General features: G+C 41.3%; 1 protein-coding gene across 1 annotated transcript in view; it reads right to left on the bottom strand.

Annotated features, from left to right (window-relative positions):
• Window positions 1-13,527: 13,527 nt before the first annotated feature.
• Window positions 13,528-25,185, bottom strand: part of Sec23a (SEC23 homolog A, COPII component) — a 51,727-nt gene continuing 40,069 nt past the window's right edge. Inside the window, exons 18-20 of the mRNA XM_021178863.3 lie at window positions 23,966-24,121; window positions 22,172-22,237; window positions 13,528-14,815 (exon numbers count right to left, since the gene is read on the bottom strand). Coding sequence (XP_021034522.1) covers window positions 14,726-14,815; window positions 22,172-22,237; window positions 23,966-24,121 — 312 coding nt within the window. The 3' untranslated portion in view covers window positions 13,528-14,725. The remainder of the gene's footprint in view (window positions 14,816-22,171; window positions 22,238-23,965; window positions 24,122-25,185) is intronic.

Raw genomic sequence — 25,185 nt, forward strand, 5'->3', positions numbered from 1 at the left:
TTTTCAGGGCAATTCTTGGTTTCATTTAACAATTATAAGAAAGACTAAAAAGCTTCTATTATCCTTCAGTCCTGGTAATATCTTTTTAAGATTTATTCTTTCATTTTATGTATATGAGTATTCTGCCTGCATGTATGTATGTGCACTACAAGTGTGCCCAGTGCCTACAGATGCTAGAAGGGGCATTGGATCCCCTTGAACAGGAATTACAGTTTTAAGCTGCTGTGTGGAGCCTGGGAATTGAACCCAGGTCTTCTACAAGAGAAGCAAACAAACGCTCTTAAGTACTAAGGCATCTCTCCAAGCGTCTGGCAATAGTTTTTTAAAATGCTAAGGACTGAAGATGTCGGTCAGTTGGTAATGTGTTTGCCTAACATGTGTAAAGTACTGGGTTTAGTTCCTAGCCCTCCATAAACCCACTGCAGTCACACACACGCACCCACAAACCTGTAATCACATCACTTTGGAAGTCGAGGTGGGTGAATCAGAAATTCAAAGTTATCCTTAGCAACGTGGTGAACTGAGGCCGTTCCAGACTATTGAGACCTTATCTCTAGAAGACAATTCTGGGGTCTGGGGAGTGCAGCCGTTTAGAGCATTTGCTGCTCTTACAGAAGAGCTGGATTCCAACTCGACTGGATCTCATGCTGTCATCCTGGGTGGGCACTGTCAGTCGGGTACCTAACACACACATGCATATGATTAAGAATAAAATAAATCCTTTTGAAAAGGTCTCTATACAAACTGTTATCCAAACTAGATCTAGCCAATACTTAGAAACTGCTGGTTGGAAACAGCTAAGATTCTCAGTATTTACCTAAGTTGCATATCTGTACAGAGGACCTCCACTCATAAGGTGATTGGTGCATGCATGGGAACTGAGCAGGAGACAGCTTTGAAGGATAAAATTGACCACCAAATGTAACTTTCAGACATAAAAGTCATGACGGGACAGTCTCCCTGCTGTGGCTAGCTTTTGCTGGAGAGTGGCCTCATTCCTTGAATGTATATTCAGGCTGTAAAGAAAATAGAAATGTAGCCAATGTGTTAGACATTCTATGAAAAAATGTTGGTCTAACTTGTGGTCACATCTCGAGATGCAAAAATGATGTGACCCTCACACAGACTTCCACGGGCTGCAGGCTCACAATCGCCACTTTTAAATGAGTTGAGTCACAGAGAAAATTAAAAGCTTTATGTATTTACCGTTTTCCTGTGGGAACATAGACTTTGAAAGCTTTTCACTTACGATGGAGCGCTAAAGTGTTTTCCCATTATGTACCCTTTCAGGAAATTGTATTTTACTTTGAGTCCAATTATTTCAGACAGAAACAGATATTAGCTTTCAAAAATCAAAGATTAGCAAAGCATGAATGTTGGTAGGGGGAAAATCACAAAAAGTATTAGGGGAAAAAAGTCAAAATTTAAAGTACAAAAGGAGTCCTGAGTTTCCTGTTGTGTGGTAGCTACTGCCCCCTGGTGGAGTAAAGGTGCTAATGAGGCCATCGGCTTCTGCTGCTCAATGGACATGTCATTCTGAAGTGTTATTCCATTTACTTTCAATGTATTTTTTTTTCTTATTTCATTTCTTTAGTAATTGCATCTCTTCTTTGCTGACTGTTTCATAAGGAGCCAGGGTGAATTTAAATGTTCACTCAACCCAAGAGCTATGGGAGCAATTCTCCAAATCAGTGGACGACACAACCCAGAAAAACATAATGACACATCCATCTCCCAACAGAGCAAAAACACGAAGAATAATCTGCATGTCTTGATGAGGTTCGGTCCTCAACCCCGCTAAAGTTTAACAATAAAGAATGTGTGGCTAGAAATAAAACTGCCTCACTAATTTTGTGAAATCACAAGATTCAGAAATAAAGGACAAACTCTAAGGCCTGAGTCACCTAGCTCATGGAAAAAAAAAAGAAATCTTCCCCTGATTATTTGAAATGAGATCATGACTTTCCTCCCAGAGAGTTTTGTGGAGGACGAATGATTAAATGCTGGATGCCTCTCTCCCTGCAGATATATGGCTGGTAGGTTATTTCTATTTCTAACTTTCTTGAATCATCAGCAACTGGTATTTTTAGCACAGGGCTCTGCTCTATAAACCATCTCACCTCTGGTTTGTCAGCACTTGTATCACCTACATACATTGCATAGAAGATGACCGAATGCTAGCATCTCTGAGCTGACATTTACCAGGGTTATGCAAGGCAGGGTAGTGTTATATGAGAATGTAAACTCCAAGGAAGGACTCTCCTCACCAAACACCATTCTTTCCCATGGCTGAAGTCTACAAAGGATACCTCACCACAGAACAAAGCCAAGGGACAGAAACCCTCAAAACATGACAGACCACAGGATGCTGTAACCTCAAGTCACCATTTTCACTAGGAGCAGACAGGGGCTCTTCCAAAGCACCTTTAAGACAAGCATAGGTTTTCTAATTGTTTATTACATATATATTGTGTGGTACCATACATGTCTATGTTCATTTTTACCTATGTCTTCTGCATGCACATGGATGTATAGGTCCACATGTGTGTGGAGGCTCAAGGTTGACAATAGATATCTTAGTTGACGATTCTCCACCTTTTGTGTGTGTGTGTATGTGTGTGTGTTTCCTCTTTACAGGCTTCAAGCTGTTTACCTGTGTTCTCTTGTATTTCTTTTTTTTATTAGATGTTTTCTTCATTTACATTTCAAATGCTATCCCCAAAGCCCCCTATACCCTCCCCCCGCCCTGCTCCCCAACCCATCCACTCCCAACTTATATAATGAGGCAGCGTCTCTTGCTGAACTTCTACATTGCTGATCCACCTAGTCTAGCTATTTAGCTTCTTCCATAGCTTCTGTGTCTCTGCCTCACAAGTACTGGGAGCCAGCTTTTATATGGTCCTTGCACTTGTGTGACAAGTGTTCTCACCGCAGCCAAAGCACAGATTTTCATTAGAATTGGTTGATATTCAATTCTTGTCATTGTACTCATTCATGACTGAGAAATCATACTATATTCCACAAATATATGCAATCATTGCATGTCTATGTTTAGAAAAAAACAGCTCTTAAGATTGGGGGGTGGACAATTTATAAGCAAAATCAGTGAGTAAAAATAAAAATATCTGGGCTGGCAAGGTGGCCCAGCAGGTAAGAGCACTGATTGCTCCTCTGAAGGTCCTGAGTTCAAATCCCAACAACCACATGGTGGCTCACAAACATCCATAATGATATCTAATGCCCTCTTCTGGTGTGTCAGAAGTCAACTACAGTGTACTTATGTATAATAATAAATAAATCTGTGGGCTGGAGCGAGCAGGGACTGAGTGAGGGAAGTTGACTGGAGCGAGCGGGGCCAACCAGAGCAAGCAGAGGTCCTAAAAATTCAATTCCTAACAACCACATGAAGGCTCACAATCTTCTGTACAGCTACAGTTGTATCCACATACATAAAATAAATAAACCTTTAAAATGAAAAAAAAAAGAATAAAAATATTTTTTTAAAGTTGTATGTTCAAGAGAGTCATTCTGGAGCAAGGGTTGAATGTATGAGTCTTGGTAGAGATCTCCATGAGCCAAACGAAGAATACATAGAACAGAGCCAGTTCAAAGAAGCTGGTTAAGAACCATCCTTAGAGCCGGGCGTGGTGGCGCACGCCTTTGACACTAGCACTTGGGAGGCAGAGGCAGGCAGATTTCTGAGTTCGAGGTCAGCCTGGTCTACAAAGTGAGTTCCAGAGAGAAACCCTGTCTTGAAAAAATAATAATAATAATGAGAACGTTGCATATCATTCAGACTCTTCAGGTGCATAAATGTATAGCAAATGGCTTGGACTAATGTCAAGATAATATAGTAGACCCTATGTGAGCCCTGAGCTAAGTCATACAGGAAAACATAGACAAATGATTTCTTAACTCAACACAGAATGAGGTGAGGCCATTGTTAAGTGGGGCTGTCTGTAATGAGAGGCTTTTAAGTGATGCAAATATCAGCAGCCTGAGAGTCTCCAAGTATAGGTCAGATGTCCCTCATACTAAGCCAGTGTAAAGGGATACGTGGAGACAAAAAATAAAGTAGCTTTTTTTGATAGTGTAGTTCAGCGATGGTGTGTGCTTAGCATTCATAAGAATGTTAGCACACAAGCTCCGTCTTTACACACACACACGCACACACTGCTCAGGGTCAGGAGGCAGAGGCAGGCAGATCTCTTCAAATTCAAGTGAAGCTTAATATACAGTGAGTTGCAGGCCAGCTATAGCTACATAGTGAGATCCTGTCTCAAAAAAAAAAAAAAAAGAAAATCTACCTTCCATAATTATTTGGCCCTTATTTATTCGCTGTGCTGGTCACAAAGGTCTGTGTTGAATCATGTGTATTTCTCACGACTGATAAAGACCATCTGTGGTTGGGAGGTCAGATGACTCCAAAGGTAAAGATGTTTGCCACCCAACTTGATGACCTAAGCTTAATCCCTGGAACCCACCAGGTAGAAGGAAAGAATTAGATCCCACAAGTTATACTCTGCTGTCCACACAGAGCTGTGCACACAAACAAATAAAGGTAACTTAAAAGTTTAAAGTCCTACTTTATTCAGAAAGCTGTAAATATTAATTCTGCTGGATATTGTAAGATGAGATACCTCAACTGTGTGAAATTTACCTTTTCTAAGCCAACGGAGAAGATGAGAAGGCATCTCCCGGAACTCTGCCCAATACTGCCACAATATTTCACACGTGGCTTGGCTGGGGAATATTGACTCCCTATTCATTCCAATGCAGTCAGGCCAGAGGGTAAATCATCAGTCACCGGGACCTTTGTTGCACAGGTGAGTTTAATTTATCTCAAATAAGGAGTAGTTATTTCAACCGTGAACACATTTAGGAGCAATGGTAAGAGGAACCTACAGCCATGCTTCAAGATTTAGCACAATCTGGGAACCATTTTGCAGCAGTAGCCACTGCCCAGTGTCCCACCATCAATTCGCTGCTTCTAGATGATGTTTCTCCTCTGTCTCCCTGCTTTCTTCTCATTACAGAATGCCTAGTGACTTCTGATTTCTCCTCTTCAGCCCCTTCTACAAAATAGCTGCTCATTAACCACAATTATCCTTAGGTTTTCCAATTTTTCCATACTAAGCCATGACATAGATCAGCAGCCAGGGGGTAGCATAGAAAACTGGGTCACATCCCTTGGCTTAAGGGAGAGACTGACATTGGTTGCTTAGCTCAGCAGAACAGCAAATAAGAGAATGTGAACACAGTCACTGACAAGTCTAATCTCTTGTGCTGATATTTTACTCTGGATAGGTAATTATTTATTAACAGGTTTTATTATAGGAATAGATCTGAATATGACATACATTAGCTGCTTCATTATCAAATATATTTTGTAATTACCTTCTTGACAAAAGTTTCCTTTGCACGTGTCTTAACATATCCCCATTTGACAGTCACCACTTTAATAATCTAACCATAAGAAATTCATCAACTGTAACTCTTTCCATGGGTGTTTTGTTCCCAATTCTATGAAGGGGCAAAGTGTCCACACTTTGGTCTTCCTTCTTCTTGAGTTTCATGTGTTTTGCAAATTGTAACTTATCTGGAGCTGAGATAAAAGGATGGACCATCTAGAGACTGCCATATCCAGGGATCCATCCCATAATCAGCCTCCAAACTCTGACACCATTGCATACACTAGCAAGATTTTGCTGATAGGACCCTGATATAGCAGTCTCTAGTGAGACTACACCGGGGCCTAGCAAACACAGAAGTGGAAGCTCACAGTCAGCTATTGGATGGATCACAGGGCCCCCAATGCAGGAGCTAGAGAAAATACCCAAGGAGCTAAAGGGATCTGCAGCCCTATAGGTGGAACAACATTATGAACTAACCAGTACCCCGGAGTTCTTGACTCTAGCTGCATATGTATCAAAAGATGGCCTAGTCGGCCATCACTGGAAAGAGAGGCCCATTGGACACGCAAACTTTATATGCCCTAGTACAGGGGAACTCCAGGGCCAAAAAGTGGGAGTGGGTGGGTAGGGAGGTGGGGGGAGGGTATGGGGGACTTTTGGGATAGCATTGGAAATGTAAATGAGGAAAATACCTAATTAAAAAAAAGAAAAGAAAAAGGAAATGCATCAACTTGAGCATCATGGCACACCCATTTAGTCCCAGCACTCGGGAGTGTAAGTTTAAGGCCAGCCTGGTCTACATGGTGAGCTCCAAGACAGCCAAGGCTACATAAGGAGACCCTGTCTCAAAAAAGAAGTGAAAGAAAACAAGGAAGGAAGGAAGGAAGGAAGGAAGGAAGGAAGGAAGGAAGGAAGGAAGGAAGGGAATGCATCACTTCACAAAGCTATTATTTTGTGGAAGACCTTGCAGAGGGGTGGAGATTTTCCAATCCAGGTTCAGGAAGATTCTTCAGTGTTACAGTGAATAACAGACAGACCCAAAGGTGCTGATGGAGAAGCAGATGTAGCTGTCACCAGACAAGCTGAGTAAGCATAGCAGTTGTGCTCACCTTTCTTGCCAAAGAACCTGCAGTCATAAAGCAATAGTTCCCTGAGAGCATGCTAGACTGTAGACTCCAAGTGGGAGCTAAATCAGACCCCTTTGCTGTGAGCATGTGGGGTGTGGGCATGGGGCTCAGTAAATAAATGGAATGGAAATGACCCCTCTTAAATAGAGAAGCATTGCACAGCCAACATAAAGCAGCAGAAGTCTCTGGTCAGCTCACAGGGAATATAAGTATGAACTCATAGCTCACACTAAAATATAAGTGAAACATGGCCAGAGAGAGCCATGCCTATGCGCCCTGTGATAGTTAACTAGCCAGTTTCTAAGCATATCCAAGTAGGAGCATTCCATAGTACAAGGTGTCATTCCTCTACCCAGCCCTAATAAGTGAGACCTTTCTTAATTAAAACAAGTTTCCTTCTTAATTAAAAACAACTATTAATTGAGACATTTCAAACTTTATTACCCAGGATCTTATTTTCTCAACATCCCTCTTAAAATACAGAACATAGTCCTGGGTGTGGTAACCCAGGACTCAGTGAAAACATTCTCTTCAGTTAAATGATATTGTACTACCATTAATATTTCAGCAACTTGATAGCTTTTTTAATAGAAATACTTCCTTGCTGAAAATATATATATTTGATAAATCAGCGGGCTTAATGTTCTCATTAAAAATAGAATTTTCGAATTAAACATCGAAAGAGCCCATTTGTGACAGCGTAATCCATGCCCAAAGGAGGAAGACTGTGCCTGGCACTTTGCTCCCTACATACCTTGTTATTCCTAATAAATAATTAAAGGGCCAAATGCAACTCATCTCCTTGCATAACTGACTCGGTTCCATGCCTGTGGTCCCCAAGTCTTAGACTCAAGATGCCACGTTACCCACTGTTGGTCTTCCTATGAAAGTCCTGAACCAGCCATGATACATAAGACACCACAGTGGCAGCGCTGATAGAACTGCAAACTCTCTGACAGCATGGGAGGCAGTATTACACACACACACACACACACACACACACACACACTCAATGTTCCCATGCACGTTCAAGCTGAAGCCAGCATTGAGCTCGGTGCTTGTTTCTGTTGAATTTTACCTCTTCACAAATGTTCCCACACCTATCAGTGTCACACGAGGATTTCACAAAGATTAATTTATATCTCTAGAGATTAAGCTATTTTTAAATTGCCTTGAAGAAATTTGGAGGTTCTTAGTAGAAGTGTCACTTTGAAGTGACATCTTTACTCATAAGTAATTTCTACTCATAATTAATCTACAGATTTGTTATTCTTTTGTAGGATTTATGCATGTGAGTGCTCTGTTTTCATGCACACCATAAGAGAAAATCAGATCCCATTACAGTTGGTTGTGAGTCACCATGTGGTTGCTGGGAATTGAACTCAGGACCTCTGGAAAAGCAGCCATCTATCTCTCCACCAGATTTCTTCTTAAAAAAAGGTTCAGGACCCAGAGCAAGCGGGGCCCAGAGCAAGCAGGAGCTGGATGGAGTGAGCAGGGGCTGGAGCAAGCAGGCCAGAGCAAGAGGGAGAAGGGAAGGGGAAAAGTAAGTGAGAAAGAAAGAGAGAGGGGTGGAAGGAAAGGGAGGGAGGGAGGGAGAGAAGGAGGGAGGGAGGGGAAGAGAGAGAGAGAGGTTCGCTGGGCAGTGGTGGCACATGCCTTTAATCCCAGCACTTGGGAGGCACAGGCAGGCGGATTTCTGAGTGCGAGGCCAGCCTGGTCTACAGAGTGAGTTCCAGGACAGCCAGGGCTACACAGAGAAACCCAGTCTTGAAAATAAAAAAAAATAAAAAAAAAAAAAAAAAAGGAAAGAAAAAAGAAAAGGTTCAAATCCCTATGGCAATTTATTTTAATGGGTTTCTTGATTTATCTTTAACAAAATGTGGTCCCCAAAACTGGTTAAATATACACATAGAAGCAGTGTGTGGATGTGTCCCCCAAAAGGTCGATGAACACAGATCAGAAAATAATTGTGGTACTAGGGAGATGACTCAGTGATTAATATTTGCTGCTCTTGCAGAGGACATGGGTTCAGTTCCCAGCACCCACACACCCAGGGTCACAACCATCCATAACTCCCATGCACTCATAGGTGTGCATTCATATACATAAATCTTTGTTTAGAAGAATGCAGAATTTAATCCCAGCACTTGGAAGACAGAGGCAGGAGGAAGTCTGGTTTCGTAGAAAGTTCCAGGACAGCCAGGCTATATAGAAAGAGCTGCTCTCAAAAAAGCAAAAAAAAAAAAAAAAAAAAAGAGGGAGGAGGAAGAGAGAAGGAAGACAAGACAAGACGGGGGGGGGGGAGAAGCAGTGGTTTCCCCAGTGCATCAGTCCACATTCCCACAGGTACAGATCTCTAAGACCAGGCATAACAATGTCCCCTTCTCTGCCAAAATATCCAGGTTATTGCAGTCAGGAGAGGGTTGGCCAGTCCTGTGAGCAGTGGGGCTGACTCCAAACATTTTTTCAAACAAATCAACAGCTGAACTGGGGTCCCTAAGTTCCTTAAAAAACAATATTTGAAAGTGCCAAGTTTTTTTTTCCCCACATCTTTTAAATTAGGTATTTTCTTCATTTACATTTCAAATGCTATCCCAAAAGTCCCCTATACCCTCCCCGCCCCCTCCCCACCCTGCTCCCCTACCCACCCACTCCCACTTCTTGGCCCTAGCATTTCCTTGAACTGAGGCATATAAAGCTTGCTAGACCAAGGGGCCTCTCTTCTCAATGATGGCCAACTAGGCCACCTTCTGCTACAGCTAGAGATATGAGCTCTGGGGGTACTGGTTAGTTCATATTGCTGTTCCACCTATAGGGTTGCAGACCCCTTCAGCTCTTGGGTACTTTCTCTAGCTCCTATATTGGGGGCTCTGTGTTCTATCCTATAGATGACTGTGAGCATCCACTTCTGTATTTGCCAGGAACTAGCAAAGCCTCACAGGAGACAGCTATATCAGGGTCCCTTCAGCAAAATCTTGCTGGCATATGCAATAGTGTTTGCATTTGGTGGCTGATTACGGGATGGACCAGCGTATCAGGCAGTCTCTGGATGGTCCATCATTTCATCTTAGCTCCAGACTTTGTCTCTGCAACTCCTTCCATGGATATTTTATTCCGTATTCTAGGGAGGAATGAAGTATCCACGCGTTGGTCTTCCTTCTTGATTTTCTTGTGTTTTGGAAGTTGTATCTTGGGTATTCTAGGTTTCTGGGCTAACATCCACTTATCAGTGAGTGCATATCAAGTGACTTCTTTTGTGATTGGGTTACCTCACTCAGTATGATATCCTCCAGAAACATCCATTTGCCCAAGAATTTCATAAATTCGTTGTTTTTAATAGCTGAGTAGTACTCCATTGTGTAAATGTACCACATTTTCTGTATCCATTCCTCTGTTGAGGAACCTCTGGGTTCTTTCCAGCTTCTGGCTATTATAAATAGGACTGCTATGAACATAGTGGAGCATGTGTCCTTCTTACCGGTTGGAACATCTTGCTGTAGTAGATGCTGCTGCCTTATGCTTATTACAAAGAATTTAAAAACTGAGAAAGGGTTCAGAAAGTCAGCCCATTTCATTTGTCCAACATATATATTTTCCTTCCCTAATATTCTAGGTTCTAAATAAACATTTAAAAAATCAAAAAAAAAAAAAAAGTCAACTTTCTTTTTTTGCCAGGTCTTTTGTTGCCAGGTCAACAGTCACAGTCACTGAGGAATGTCTTGGTTTTGTTGAAGAAATCCAAAGATTATAAAGCCCTGTTCGAAGGTCCCTGGAGTATGCAACATTGTAATCCTACGCAGTGCATTGTTTTCTGGTCTAAAAGTATAGGTTGCCCACAACAGTTGGCAACTTGGTGTCTTATTTTGTATTAGACTGGAAAAAAAACACAACAACCACCTTTGCAGTCGACAAAGGTGTTCAACAGTAAACAGGGCAGGTAAGCTCAATGGAAGATGGCTACATTGTATTTTTTTATAAAGTTTTATAAAGTCAAGTGACACTTGCAAGAAACTGAGCAAAGATCACCTATAATGCTATTGTCACCACTGTGACAGTTACCTTTTGCATCTTCATAAAACAGTCTAAAAGCTTGTTTTTTAACTTACCACACTTTTCCTGCGCTATTTCTTTCATCTTGATAAACATCACATTGATCCTCTATTATTCCTCTTGTGGCTTGAAAGTTATGTCCAATTTTGGGCCTACCTTTGTCATTCTTTCTTTCTGTGTATGTTTGCATTAGCTTCTTTGCTCATTGCTGTGACCTAGACACCTGACAAAAGTAACTCAAGGCCCGGTGGACCGATTCTGGCTCACGGCTGGGAAGGCCCTGTGGGAGCCGCCCTCAGATTTGGCTGTGGGGGATCTAAGATTGCTTGTTCACACCTGCAGATCAGGAAGCAGAGGAAAAGGATGCCAAGCTTCCTCTCTCCCACATTCAGTTGGGCCTTGCCTCCTACTCGGTCCTTGCTGGAGACAGCCTTGTGTACATACCCAAGGGCCGTCCCCTTTGTGACTCTATTTAGCCAAACTGGCAGTGAATATTAACCATCACAATACTAAAATTATTACTAGTTGTTGGAGGGAAGATGATACAGAAATAAAATTTTAAAGGCACAGAAAGAGGACGAATGAGTTGACTTTTAAAAATTAGATGGTTAAAACAGGTACAAAAGCTAATGAATTAAGTGCACTGTTCTAGTCAGGATGACGTTCTGTTTGTAATGTTTTTGCTGCCTCTGACAGTGTCGTGACCAAGGCAGAAGGATATGAAACGTATGGAAGTAAACAAATAAAAGACAGCATCTGGCAAGCTGCTATGGTGGTGCTGATGATAGTGACATAAAGCACTCTACAGGATGGAGCCATCACTATCCAACTGTTAATTTATGACGTTAGGGAAACACAGTAAAATCAAAGGACGCATGGCAAGGCATAATGTAAGCAGGAAATGTGAGTGAGTGAGACAGACACAACCAAGCACAAGAACACACACGGGCAGGCGACAGCAGACCTGGAGGGTGGAGATCAGAGATTCCAAAAGTGGGGAAGGAGAACAAACAGGAATAAAGAGCAAAGGATATGTGCGACAATGCCATCGTGAAGCGCTTTACTTTGTAAACTAAACACTAACTTCACACCACACACACACACACACACACACTGGAGTACTGCTGAACCATAAGTCTGAAATCCTATTAGTGGCAAAAATGCATAGAACTGGAGGTCACTGTGTTAAGTAAGCCAAACACAGAAAAAAATATGCTCTTCCATATGTGAAAACTTTTAAAGTTAGTCAGGCATGATAGAACATCCTTTTAATCCCAGCACTCAGGGATCTCTTGAGTTCAAGGCCAGCCTGGTCTACAGAACAAGTTCCAGGACAGCCTGGACTAAACAGAGAAACCCTGTCTCAAAAAGAAAAAAAAAAAGTGAAGTCACTTTCAAAACAGAACCACGGTTGTGGAGAGTGGTGGTTGCAGGTCCCAAAACACAGATCAGAGCTCTAGATTCCAGAGCAGCTATGCTTTAAAAGAGCCATCCAACATTTTGTAAGAACTAGCAAGAAGCCGGGCGTGGTGGCGCACGCCTTTAATCCCAGCACTCGGGAGGCAGAGGCAGGCGGATTTCTGAGTTCGAGGCCAGCCTGGTCTACAAAGTGAGTTCCAGGACAGCCAGGGCTACACAGAGAAACCCTGTCTCGAAAAACCAAAAAAAAAAAAAAAGAACTAGCAAGAGTTCAAAAGTTAACGTAAAAAAATGGAGCTATGTTGATAACCCTGACCATGTTGCGTGCATGTATTCACTCACTCACTGTGCACCTGTGTATAATTATCTCTAATAAAAGGAAAAATAAAATATATATCTGGTTTTGTTACTACACAGATTCCAAATATCCCACCTAAAGTTAACACTTAGATCAAATCCGATGCTCGACTCCACACACTTTGTCAACCGTGTATCTTGCACCATGTCCTAGGGTAAGGGCAGGGGTCTGGTGAACATGACAGAAGGTGACTAGGCCAAAATGTCCGGACCTTGTTGTAAGGGCAAAGAGAAATGGCATGGTCCAATTTGTGTTTTAGGAACAGCGTCCTTGGCCATCAAGATGTCTTTGTGAATAAAAGCACTTAATACAAAAGCCAACAACCGGCACTCAGTGCCACAACCCAGGTAAAAAGCTGAATGCAGATGCACACGCCTACACTCCCAGCACTCGTCCAGACAGAGGCGAGGCGGGGGAGACAGAAGAATCATCTAGAGGCTCAAAGGGCCAACTACCCTGAAGTAGCATCATGGCAGAGACTAAAGAGACTGTGCCCTGGGGCACAAGGTGAAAACTGACTTTCAAAGGTCGCCCTCAGACCCTACAGGTGGGTGCACAGTGGCACTCATACATCGGAATTCACATCTATGTGACACACACACACACACACACACTTGCTTTCATACTGAAGTAGTATGCTGATCACTGGAAACCAGGAGGAAGGGATAGAGAGGAAGGTTATATAGCAGGTACCAAAGATTAACTGAACAAAGTTCCAGTGTTCTTCAGCATAGCTGACTGATGGCAGTTTACAACAATTTATTGCATATTTTTATAAGAATTAAGAGAGAAAAGTCTGAAGGTTTCCAACACAAAGCAATGTTGTTTAGAAGAAATGAAAGCACTAACTAAGGTAATCTGACCATTTCTATGCACAGGTATTGAATTATCACATTGTACTAATACATTTGTACAGCTGTGTGCCAATCAAAAAATGTAGGCCCAGTATGGTGGTGCATGCCTTTAGTCCCACCACCAGGGAGGCAGAAGTATGCAGATCTCTGTGAGTATGAGGTCACCCTGGTCTACTAATGAGCTCCAGGACAGCCAGAGTAACATAATGAAGCCCTGGCAAAAAAACAAAAAACAAAACAAAAAAAAAAGCATTCTAATTTTACATGATGTTTCCCAGGCTTTTACTAGATTTTAAAATAACTAAGAAAACAGAGAAAGGTATATTTTATTGGCATTTTGGCCTAGCACAGTTCAATTCAAATAAAACAGAACAAAGTAATTTATTTAGCTATTTGAGTATAACAATTTAAGCTTCTGCTTTGCCGTCGTCTGATTGTGTTCATGCGGGGGCAGTCAGTCCCCACTGCTGCGCCCACCAGAGCACCCTTCCATGTGCAGCACTTGATACATACATTTCATTGTCAGACTTATCTGCTTCAGCAATGTAAACATTTGCTACAAGTAAACTTTAAAAGGTAAAAGTGAATGATACTAATCAATAAATCAAACAGAACCATCTCCACATGACATAATTAAACATTATATTAATACTGTCTCAGTAAGAACCACAAATTAATAAATTCACAAGGAAACAGAAACAAAGAGTGAAGTGAAAACTCCTAGCATAGTGTTAAAGTACTGAAGAACACAATGGAAACAATAAACGATAAAACAAAACCGAAATCTGGTTAGTAGTGAGAACGTCCTTCCTTTACAAAGTTACTCTAGTCAGAAAGGTGAGCTGGGTTCTCTGTGGGAATTTCACATTTAATGTCTGCTGTGGGGTTATTACCTCACTCAAATTTTTTAGCTCTAAATAATTTTTTAAAATAACCAAAAATATTAAATTACCTTCACAAAAAATTGCTACTATAAAGTCAAATAATTCTTAAGTAAGCCATAAAATAAATCCAATTTAACAAAATACAGAATGGCATATACAATGTATGCTAAAAAGAAAACCAGAAAATTACTTCACAAAAAAAGCAAACTAACCATATATCATCACTATTGATTTGTTCCTAGCTCTTATTAAATAATCCCTAACAGGTCAGGGAGGATGCCCAGTGCCACTCTAGAGCTGTCTGCAGTATACAAATAAGTGGTATCTGTAATATAAAGCAAACCATTCTAACTCATTAAACATAATTAAATCATACAAGACTTCAAAGTTACAAAACCAGTTATAATACTGTATCAGGCAAAACAAACTTGTTCTCATTGCTCTCATTATATGTTTCAGCTTAATCTACAATCATCAACATTTTTCCATGTCCCCTCACACCAAACTGACACAAAACAGGTTTAGAGAGAGACCTCTGTTGTTTCCACAGATAAATGAAAAAAGCAAAAGGAACTGAAGTAGTAACGTCAGTTGAGTGTCTGACACATCTGGCATGTCAAGCAGCACTCGACACTGCAAGTTTCTTCAAATGATCCATGAACACCTGTAAGCTAACGTCATCCGTGAGAATTGGTGCTCCGGACTCCTGGAGGAAAAGAGAAGGATTTGTAATTAGAACACAGGTGTTACTGAAGATGTCCATGCAAGTCTCAAAACAGACAAATCCTTTTAAACAGAGTAATGGCCACCATAAGGACCCTAGTTCCTGAGAGCGAAACTCATCTAAATTCCTAGGATTTCCTGAGTAACAGAACTGTCTTTGTTGTATAGGGACTGCTCCCAAAACTTTAAATTTTCTGCTAGTAAATGAACTATCTCAGGCTGGGGCAAGTTACCAGAAAGACCACCAGTGTGACAGAGTGGATGGTTAGGGCTCTCAGATGGCCTGACCTGGTGAGCCTTCACTGCTGGTAGAAACTCAGCCAGCCACCACAGAAATCATTACAGATGCTTCAAACACACTGCTTAATGTTTTCAGTTATGTGTAAACCAATGAAAATGTTAAAAATTCATTCAAACAACAAAGGGAGACCACAGCTGCCTGCCCTATGATCCAGTGTCCCACTCCTGAACCTTTCCCTCAGGATCTGAGTCCTGCACAGAGATGCATGCACACTCACATTATAAACTACATCCACAACAGCTAGACTATGGAACTAGCCAAGATGAACACATGAACAGGTACAGAAAATGCAGTACAGTGCACACTGAAACATTATTCAGATGCAAAGAAATCAAGGCATTTGTAGAAAAATGGATGAAACTTGAAATCACTATTAAGAAAAGTAAGCCACAGTCAAAAAAAAAAAAAACATGTTTCTTCTCATATGCAGAACCAGACTTGAGGGTATATATGTATGTGTTTTCATTTTCAGTGAAGACATACATATATCTTCATTGGTTCACACATAGATGGACATATGTGTAAGATAGACTAGGAAGAAGACTGTGGGAGAGGAAGAAGTCATTTTAATGGGAGAGGAGGTAATGCAATGGGATATATTTGGCATCAAAGCAGAAGCAGGTACTTAGGGTAAGAAAAGGAAATGGGACAGTGGAGACTGATAAGGGTAGAGGGACTGGAAGCAGGTACTTAGGGTAAGAAAAGGAGATGGGACAGTGGAGACTGATGATAAGGGTAGAGGGACTGGAAGCAGGTACTTAGGGTAAGAAAAGGAAATGGGACAGTGGAGACTGATAAGGGTAGACGGACTGGAAGCAGGTACTTAGGGTAAGAAAAGGAGATGGGACAGTGGAGACTGATAAGGGTAGACGGACTGGAAGCAGGTACTTAGGGTAAGAAAAGGAGATGGGACAGTGGAGACTGATAAGGGTAGACGGACTGGAAGCAGGTACTTAGGGTAAGAAAAGGAGATGGGACAGTGGAGACTGATAAGGGTAGAGGGACTGGAAGCAGGTACTTAGGGTAAGAAAAGGAGATGGGACAGTGGAGACTGATAAGGGTAGAGGGACTGGAAGCAGGTACTTAGGGTAAGAAAAGGAAATGGGACAGTGGAGACTGATAAGGGTAGAGGGACTGGATGACACGCTAGAATAAAGAATAATGAAGGCTGGAGGGGTGGCACCAACCGCTCAGGGAGCTTGCAATCTTTTGGAGGACCAGAGTTAGATACTAAGAAAGGACCCTTATCAGATGGCATACAACTGCCTGTAACTTTAGCCCCAGGAATCTGTGGCTACCTCTGGCCTTCACAAGCACTGCACAGATACACACAGACACACACATATACACATAATTAAAAACAAAATCCTGCCAAGTGTAGTCGCACACATCTTTAGTTCTAGCACTCAAGAGACAAAAGTAGGTCGATCTCTGTGAGTTCTAGGACAGCCTGGTCTACAGAGAGAATTCTAAGACAGCAGAGCTACAAAGAAAGGCCTTGTCTTAAAAAATAAGTATATAAATAAAATTAAATTAAAACCATAAGTGGAAATTTTGAAGATACCATAAGTAAATATCACTGTGTATTCTAACCTTAAAAATTAATAATAGGGCTCAGCGATTAAGAGCACAGACTGCTCTTCCAGAGGTCCTGAGTTCAATTCCCAGGAACCACATGGTGGCTCACAACCATCTGTAATGTGATCTGATGCCCTCTTCTGGTGTGTCTGAAGACAGCTACAGTGTACTTATATATAATAAATAAGTCTTTAAATAAATTTTAAAAATTAATAATAATTAAAAAGAAAATAGCTAGAGTTTACAGAGCTGGCCCATCAGTCAATCAAGGGCACTTGCTCTAGCAGAAGATCCACATTTGGTTTCTAGCACACACATGGTAGTACACTCCTAACTACAGTTCCAGCTCCAGGGGATCTGACACCCTCTTCTGCCTTCGTTGGCCTCCTGGAGCACATAAACTCCCACAGAGCCCGTATGCATGCACGCGCACGCACACACGCACACGTAATAATAATAAATCTCCCTCTTTACTTGATCTCCGGACTCCCTTCTCCCTGGCATTTTTAGCCAAAAGGAAGCAAACTCATTTATTTATTTTATTTATTTATTTATTTATTTATTTATTTTCTCTCTCTCTCTCTCTTTCTTCCTTTCTTCTTTTCCTTCTTTCCTTCCTTCCCTCCTCCTTTCTTCCCTTTCTCCCTCCCTCCCTTTCTCCCTCCCTTCACCTCCTTTCTTCCTTTCTGAGTAAGGTTCTCACTGTGTAGTCCTGGCTGACCCGGACCTTATCAGACCAAGATGGTCTGGAATTCACTGACTGCTGGGATTAAAGGTGTGCATACTATGCCCAGCTTATAATATTATTTTAAAATAGCCTATGATTATCAATTTTTCTAGTAACTTTAATTGATTTTGTATAATTAACAGGGATGAAGGAAATTTTCTAATATCCATTTTAATAAAAACTACATTGGAAAACTATATTGATAACCCAATCAATTGGCAATGAAATTTTACTATGGCAAGTAAAAGTATTTCCCAGGAGTCTACATTTCTGAATTTTTTCATTTTCTCCTGATTCACAAATTCCAGCATTAGTAAAATTTTTAAGTTTAAAAACAGGAAAATTATAGAAATCAGCAGATTAGTAGCAAATATGAGAATTCACAGCTCCATGGTACTCTGGCATGCCACAGACATGCCAAAACATATTCTGAATTCAGGAAAAATCATGAAACATGTTAATGCCTAAGGACGTGAAAGAACTGGCAAGGAAGGGGCAATGTGCCGGAACTGAGGAAATGGAGTCAGAAGGCCTGGGCTCCTGGGACTCTGTTGCTTCTCAGAGCCCACCAAGTCTGCATGTTTCTGCAGCTGCAGACTTCCCTATGCCCACCAGTGCTGTAAGGATGACCGAAGCAGCACAAGGCAATGGGACAGCAGGCAGCACACTCAGTAAGCACATGTCAGCACACATGTTTGGGAAATCATCACTGTATGACACTCAAACACTTGTCGTCATTGTACACTCGCCATTTCCTCAGGAGAGCTCAGCTGCCACCAACAACAACCTAGTGGCTATTGCTTGTGTTCTTCCTGTAGAAAACTTTTTTTTCATTTTACTTAGTTTACACCTCAACACATCCACTCCTAGATCTCTGTATCTCCTATGTTGTTTATTTACACCTATTACAAAGATATTATTTCAAATGTATAAAATACTAATGCTCAATTCTATCAAAAAGTAGCAGGGAGTTGATATCTATTTTTCAAGTGAGAGTCATTTTCTGTTTAATATATACCAAAAGAGAAATGTGAACAACCAACCTAACCCACAAATCCTTTATCTACAATGGTGTCCTGCCTGAAAGATATGCAGGGCAATGGTGGCACAAAACTTGTGGGAGTGACCAACCAATACGTGATTTGATGTAAGCCCACTACATGAGATGGAACCCACACCCAACACTGTTTGAGTAACCAAGAGCCTGAGAATAGACATCCCTGAGACCTAGGATAAAACCAAATACTACTGTTCCGAAAACAACATAGCAATAAAATGATCCCTAATGACACTCTGCTAAATACTCATAGATCAGTGCCTTGGTAGCCAATGACACTCTGCTAAATACTCATAGATCAGTGCCTTGGTAGCCATCATCAGAGAAGCTTCCTCCTGTAGCAGATGGTAACAAATTCAGAGACCCACAGCCAGACCTTAGGGAAACAGTGAGAGACTTGGAATTCTCATTCCTAAACATGTATCTCCATCAAATCCCACCCTTCAGAGCTCAGTGGTCCCCGAGGAAAGGAGGCCAAAGAGTGTACGATCCAGAGGGGATGGAGAACACCAAGAAAACAAGATGCTCTTACCTAGTGGCTCTCAGCCTTCCTGATGCTTCAACCCTTTCATAGCTCATGTTGTGATGACCCCCAACCATAAAATTATCTTCACTGCTATTTCATAACTGGAATTTTGCTACTCTTATAAATTGTAATGTAAGTATTTTTGGAAATGAAGGCTTGTCAAAAGGGTCACAACCCACATGTTGAAAAACTGCTCTAAATCAGCATAATCAAAGCTCATATGAACTCACAGAGGCTGGGGTAGCACGCACAGGCCTGTACAGATCCATACCATGTCCTGTAATGTTCACTATGGCTTCCAGCTTACTGTTTTTATGTGAGTCCTGAGTGTGTGAGCAAGTGAGTCTCTGTTTCCCGTGCCTTCTCTTGGCTCTCTTCCTTCTGTCTGTTTGTTTCATGCAATTTGATGTGTTAGCTTATAGCATAGCATAGCATATTATATATCATATCATATCATATCATATATCATATCACAGTCCCTTAGAAGCCTGTTTGTGTTTTCTAATGAGAGACAGGAAAGGAGTGAATCTAGACAGGAAGGGAGGTAGGAAGGAACTGGGAGGAGCAGAGGGAGGGAAAACCACAATCAGGATCTAATATGTGAAGGGGAAAATCTATTATTAATAAAAGAAACAAAAATAAGTAAAATATAACCAGAGGCTCATCAGGTAAAGGTACTTGACATGCAAGCCTGAAGACTTGTGTTCAGTCCCTGTACCCACATAAAGGTGAAAGTGGGGTGCTAACTTGAAGGTTGTCCTTGACCTCTACACGTGTATTGTGGCATGTGTGCACACAGACACACATACATACATATATACTACACACACCAATAATAAGAAATAAGATAAATTTTAACAAATAAAACACATCCGGGATTAGATAGCCAGACTCAAGCTTTACAGCACTGAGGATATAAAGCACAGCCTAACAGTGTTGCAGCGATGCCCTCTGCAGGCCAGTCATGGATACTGCTTATCACTGGAGTTTTGTTTGAATGAGAACATGTGTGAGTTTGTCAGTGTGCATGTGTTTGTGTGGGGGTTATGTATGTATTCTTTTTTGTTTTTTGATTATTAAACATCATCATCAGAAGTCTTTTTTCCCACAGGTTTTTCTTACAAGCCAGAACCTTGTTTCTATACTTTGATTATCCATCTGGTTCTTTTCCAGAAGCATAGGTTGATCATCCAAAATGTTTGTGACATCCTAGTTCCAACTTGTCACTGGCTGAATCAAAGCAGCTCACTTTGAACCGAGGCCACCATCATTCCCCTCAAGAATTAACTCATCTTCTGGAACTGAGATACTGAACAAGCAGCACATGTCCTCCCTGGAACTGTGGATATATTATTCACTTATCAAGTTCCCAGCTTTAGTAAGTGTCCCACTCCCGAGGAAGGACGCTAAAGAAAGGTGAGCATACACAGACCTCGTCCTGTGCGGAAGCCCATGTTGTGCTCCCATCATGCTGTGCTCACCGTGCATTCACTCAGGACAGCACCAACAGCCGCGGGTCCTTTCCATCTCCCACCTGCATCAGCCCAGAGCACATCCCACTCACATCTGTGAGTCTGACATGGATGCGACTGAACTTCCTCTAGAAACTTCACAATCACTGTGCATCCCTTCACAGTGACGCTGGTATTTTCCTCAATGCTGACATCTGAATGCTAAGAATGAACTTCATCCTCAAAGTCCATGAGGCAGAAAAGTTAGGGTTTTTTTTGTTGTTGTTGTTTTTTGGTTGAGTTTTTTTTTTTTTTTTTTGATACAATGACCTGTACCCCATGCTAACCCCATGCTCAGCTATCACTGGGTTCTTGAATCTAGCAATAAGAATAGTAAGAGGCCAGATTCCTTTCATTGTTAGCAAAATATTCAGCTAGTTAATTCCCAAGCTAGAATCATTAAATTAACTTAAACTATCAATTCTGAATCTGCAGTTAGAGTGGCTTGGGTTAAAAACAGGGCCCTGGGCCAGCAAGAAGGCTCACCAGGCAAAAGTATCTGCCGGTAAGCCTGCTGGCCTGAGTTCAGCCCCTAGGATCCATGCAGGAGAAGGGAAAAACGAGCTCCCCAGTTGTCCTCTGACCTCCACACACACTCGTTCCTTGCATGCAAAATAAATAAATAAAATGTAGTTCTAACCCCAATTTTCTCTCCTAATGGGAGAATTAATAACATATGCTTCATATAAATTTTAGCAATTAAATCAAAGTGCATAAAAAAAAATAATGTCACTGTAAGGAGGACAGGCAAATGGCCCAGTGGGTAAAGGTATCTGCCCAATGCTGAAGTCCAGCCCTGGGAACCACAGCTGGCAGGAAGGCACCAACTCTGGCAAGCTGTCCTCTGACTTCCACATTCACTCTGCCTAGTAGTGGACACCCACAGTAATAAATATTCATTTTTCTTTTTTTTCTTTTTTCTTTTTTTGGTTTTTCGAGACAGAGTTTCTCTGTATAGCCCTGGCTGTCCTGGAATTCACTTTGTAGACCAGGCTGGCCTCGAACTCAGAAATCGCCTGCCTCTGCCTCCCAAGTGCTGGGATTAAAGGCGTGCACTACCACGCCCGACTTATAAATATTGATTTTTAATCACAGGTCAAGAAAAGCCATCAAGCCAGGTATGGTGGCACACAACTGTAATCCCGGCACTCAGAAGAATGAGGCAGAAGGGTCATAATTTCTAGAAAAGGAATTGCTGTGCTGTCCGTGACAGCAGTAATAGCACATGGCTGTGGCCAATGGATGAGAGGGAATGGGAAGTGAAATAGGCAAAATGGGTGTGAGTAGCCAGAGAAGGGAAGGGGGATTATAGGGAACTAGCTTGGAGCCTTGGAAGTAGAGACTAGAAAGGTGCTCAATCCATGGAGAGAAAAGCAGGGGTCATCAGATGTCTATGGAGCAGACTTCACTGCTTTTGCCTCCAGTGGATTGGAGCTAAACTCGGACTCTGAAGAGGTTCTACGTGACAGGATCATTTTCTTATTTTCCAATGTAGCACCAAATACTAGTTACATTTTCTACTCTCCCCTTATATTTTCTCACAGAAATTATCATTAAATATATAGGGAAAATGTAGCTTTTACTAAAATAACTAAGGACAAAGAAAGAAGTTATTTCCAAGACTGCTGTTCACACTCACCTGCCCCCAGGCATACATGTTGTTATGAGTCTGTGAAGGGTTGACTTTCGAAAGGAGGAAACGAGCCTTGAAAGTAAAAATAAATAAATAAATAGTGCTGATCAAACACAGGCTTAGTAAGATAAGCTACAGACAATATACCATTTAAACCCAACTTAACTGAATATATTGGTAAATTTTGTTAAAATGTAATACTTACAAAGTTAAATTTTAAAATGCATCAACCAAAAAAAATGCATTAACCACAATACAAATAATATACTCTTCCAACATTCCATATTTGTAGCATTCATGAAATAATAGACTACTGAATCCCAAACTCAGCAGGTAAAAGTTGTATGTACAGGACTAGAGAGATGGCTCAGCAGGTAAGAGCACGGACAGCTCTTCCAGGAGACCTGGGCTGATTGGATTCCCAGAACCCACACGGTGACACACAACTATCTGTAACTATCTTTAACCTAGGGCATCTGATTCCCTCTCCTGACTTCTTCCGGTGCTGCATGCTTGTGTTATATGGACATCAATGCAAGCAAAGCACCCAAACACATGAAATAAAAACAAGTTTGCAAATGTTTATTTGTTAACACAAAACTTATTTTAAAATGAATGTGAAAATACAGTTTTATCAACTACTCTGAAACAAAAGAAGTCTAAAGCCTCGTAAAAATGATTTTAATCCACAGGTGATAACTTAGGCAACATTTACCCATCCTCTACAACAGCTAATCAATCAATAAATAAATGAGTAATTAGATAAGGAAAATAACAATACACATTATGATATTGATGAATGAATTCATTAAAAATCTTAATTCATTCTAGAAGAACAAAAGCAATTCAATCTTTTGAAAAATGTTTTTCTATTCCCTAAGTAGCTCTAGTCCTAGAGTAAGAAGCCTGGAATTCAATTAACTCCTAGTTAGGATTGGCAAGCTTACAAATGTAATCTCAGTATCTAGGGGACTGAGGCAGAAAGAATGTTCAAGGTCCACCTCAGCTATGTAGCTAAGACACTGTCTCTTTAAAAAAAACCTAGCTCCACTCAATGTGCTTCCTTGATAGTATAAATAACAAGTCTTAACTCTATTATATATAAAGTAGAGATAATAATAGAATTGGTATGAGGCTCAAATGAAGGAGGCATGGAAAATGCTTGCAAAGTCTCCATACATGATAGACACAGTAAAACTAATAATCACCACTGCACATAAAGTCGGTGCTGACGTCTCACTGTGTCAGACAGTAGGGACACAACACTAAACAAACTACCTCCCTGCTTTATTTACGGAAGAAGTAAACTGTGTGACAGCTCACAATAGCAGTACTGTTCCAGCTCTGATCAGAAAGTTTCCTGATGTGTGCTGAGCAGCCCTAACTGACCACATGTGCACGACTCCTTTGAGCTCTAAGAACCATAAAACCCATTTTAATACCACACTGCTTTCTTGAACCTGACAGTTACTTTCTATAAGACTGAAACAAATTAGAAACCTCATAGGCTTTAAGAAAAGTACACTAAATTGTTTTGCAAGCTGCCCTTATATCTTTGCTAACCCATAGCTGACACACTGTCTGGATGGCATTATGGTGATTACAACAGCTATGATGGAAGCAGAATTAGAAAAAACTGGCTGTTTGGGCAACTAGGCAATAACTGTATTGCTTTGTTCCCTCCCATCTGCCTCCTCCCTTGCCCTAGGCCTTGAGTGGCAGATAGCTCATGTTACAATCAGAACACAAGCAGGATCACCTCACAGCAGCCCTGCATACACAACACAGGGTGTTCCTCACCTGGCTGCCACCATGCTCCGTGTCAATGTATCTCGGCATTGGAAATCTGGAGTGAAGAATCTCTTGTGCATCATCTACTGGGGCTTGCAGAAGGTGCCGGAAATTTTCATATTCTGGCATGTCCTGGTATCCTGACTTCCGCCACTGTGCTATAGTCTAATTTTAAAAATAATTAAAAGAATTATTTAAAATTTCTTGAGTAGATTTTTCTTCGAAGAAAGTTTTATCTTCTTTGTTTTGTTTTTTTTTTGTTGTTGTTGTTTTGGTTTGGTTTGGTTTTTTTTTTTTTTTTTTTGGTTTTTTCGAGACAGGGTTTCTCTGTGTAGCCCTGGCTGTCCTGGAACTCACTCTGTAGACCAGGCTGGCCTCGAACTTAGAAATCCACCTGCCTCTGTTTCCCAAGTGTTGGGATTAAAGGTGTGCGCCACTACTGTCCAACAGCAACAAATAATAATTTTTAAAAAATGAGACAGTGTTTGATTACATAGCCATGGCTGGCCTGGAACCGGCTATGTAGATCAGACTGACTTCAAACTCACAGAGATCTGCCTTCCAAGTGCTAGATCAAAGACATGCATCGCCATGCCCAGTAAATAAATCCTTGTAAAGGCACTGGATAGTTCTATTTGGAAGGATACTAGAAGGTCAGGTGTGGTGGCTCACACAGCAATCCCAGCACAGAAGGTTGAGGTGCAAGTACTCTGAGTATAAGAGAAGGCTGGGCTATCATATCAGCGTCTCAACACTCAGCCATCCTCACCAACAAATGAAACCTAAAGTTACAATAAGGTAACTAGAAAAATTAGGCCATCTAAGATACAATATACTACACTACAAGCTCAAGCACAGGAAAAACGAATGTGCCGTGCAAACTGCTCAGGGTGGTGTTTTCATCCATGGAGTGTACTGAGGTACTGGCTGAATGAACACACGCAGGGGTAGACCTCGGCCAAACACCCACATGAAAGCTCAGAAGCTGCCCACACTACTCTTCAACCATGCATCACCTCAATAAGTTATACACGTCTACTCATGCTGTCAATGCAGTTTTAGGGTATAGGAAGCACATAGAAAAATCTTCACGTTGCATAGAGTAATGAAGAGCAAGTTTGCCCACTGACAAAGGCTGGCTCTTGCCCTTCGTTTCTGTGTCCCTGTTTATATTTTCACAGTACTATGCTTTGTGCAAATCTATTTACCCACTAGCGTGTAAACAAAAC

Source organism: Mus caroli, unplaced genomic scaffold, assembly GCF_978045245.1.
Source record: "Mus caroli unplaced genomic scaffold, Mus_caroli_1 scaffold_14, whole genome shotgun sequence".
NCBI classification, from domain to species: domain Eukaryota; kingdom Metazoa; phylum Chordata; class Mammalia; order Rodentia; family Muridae; genus Mus; species Mus caroli.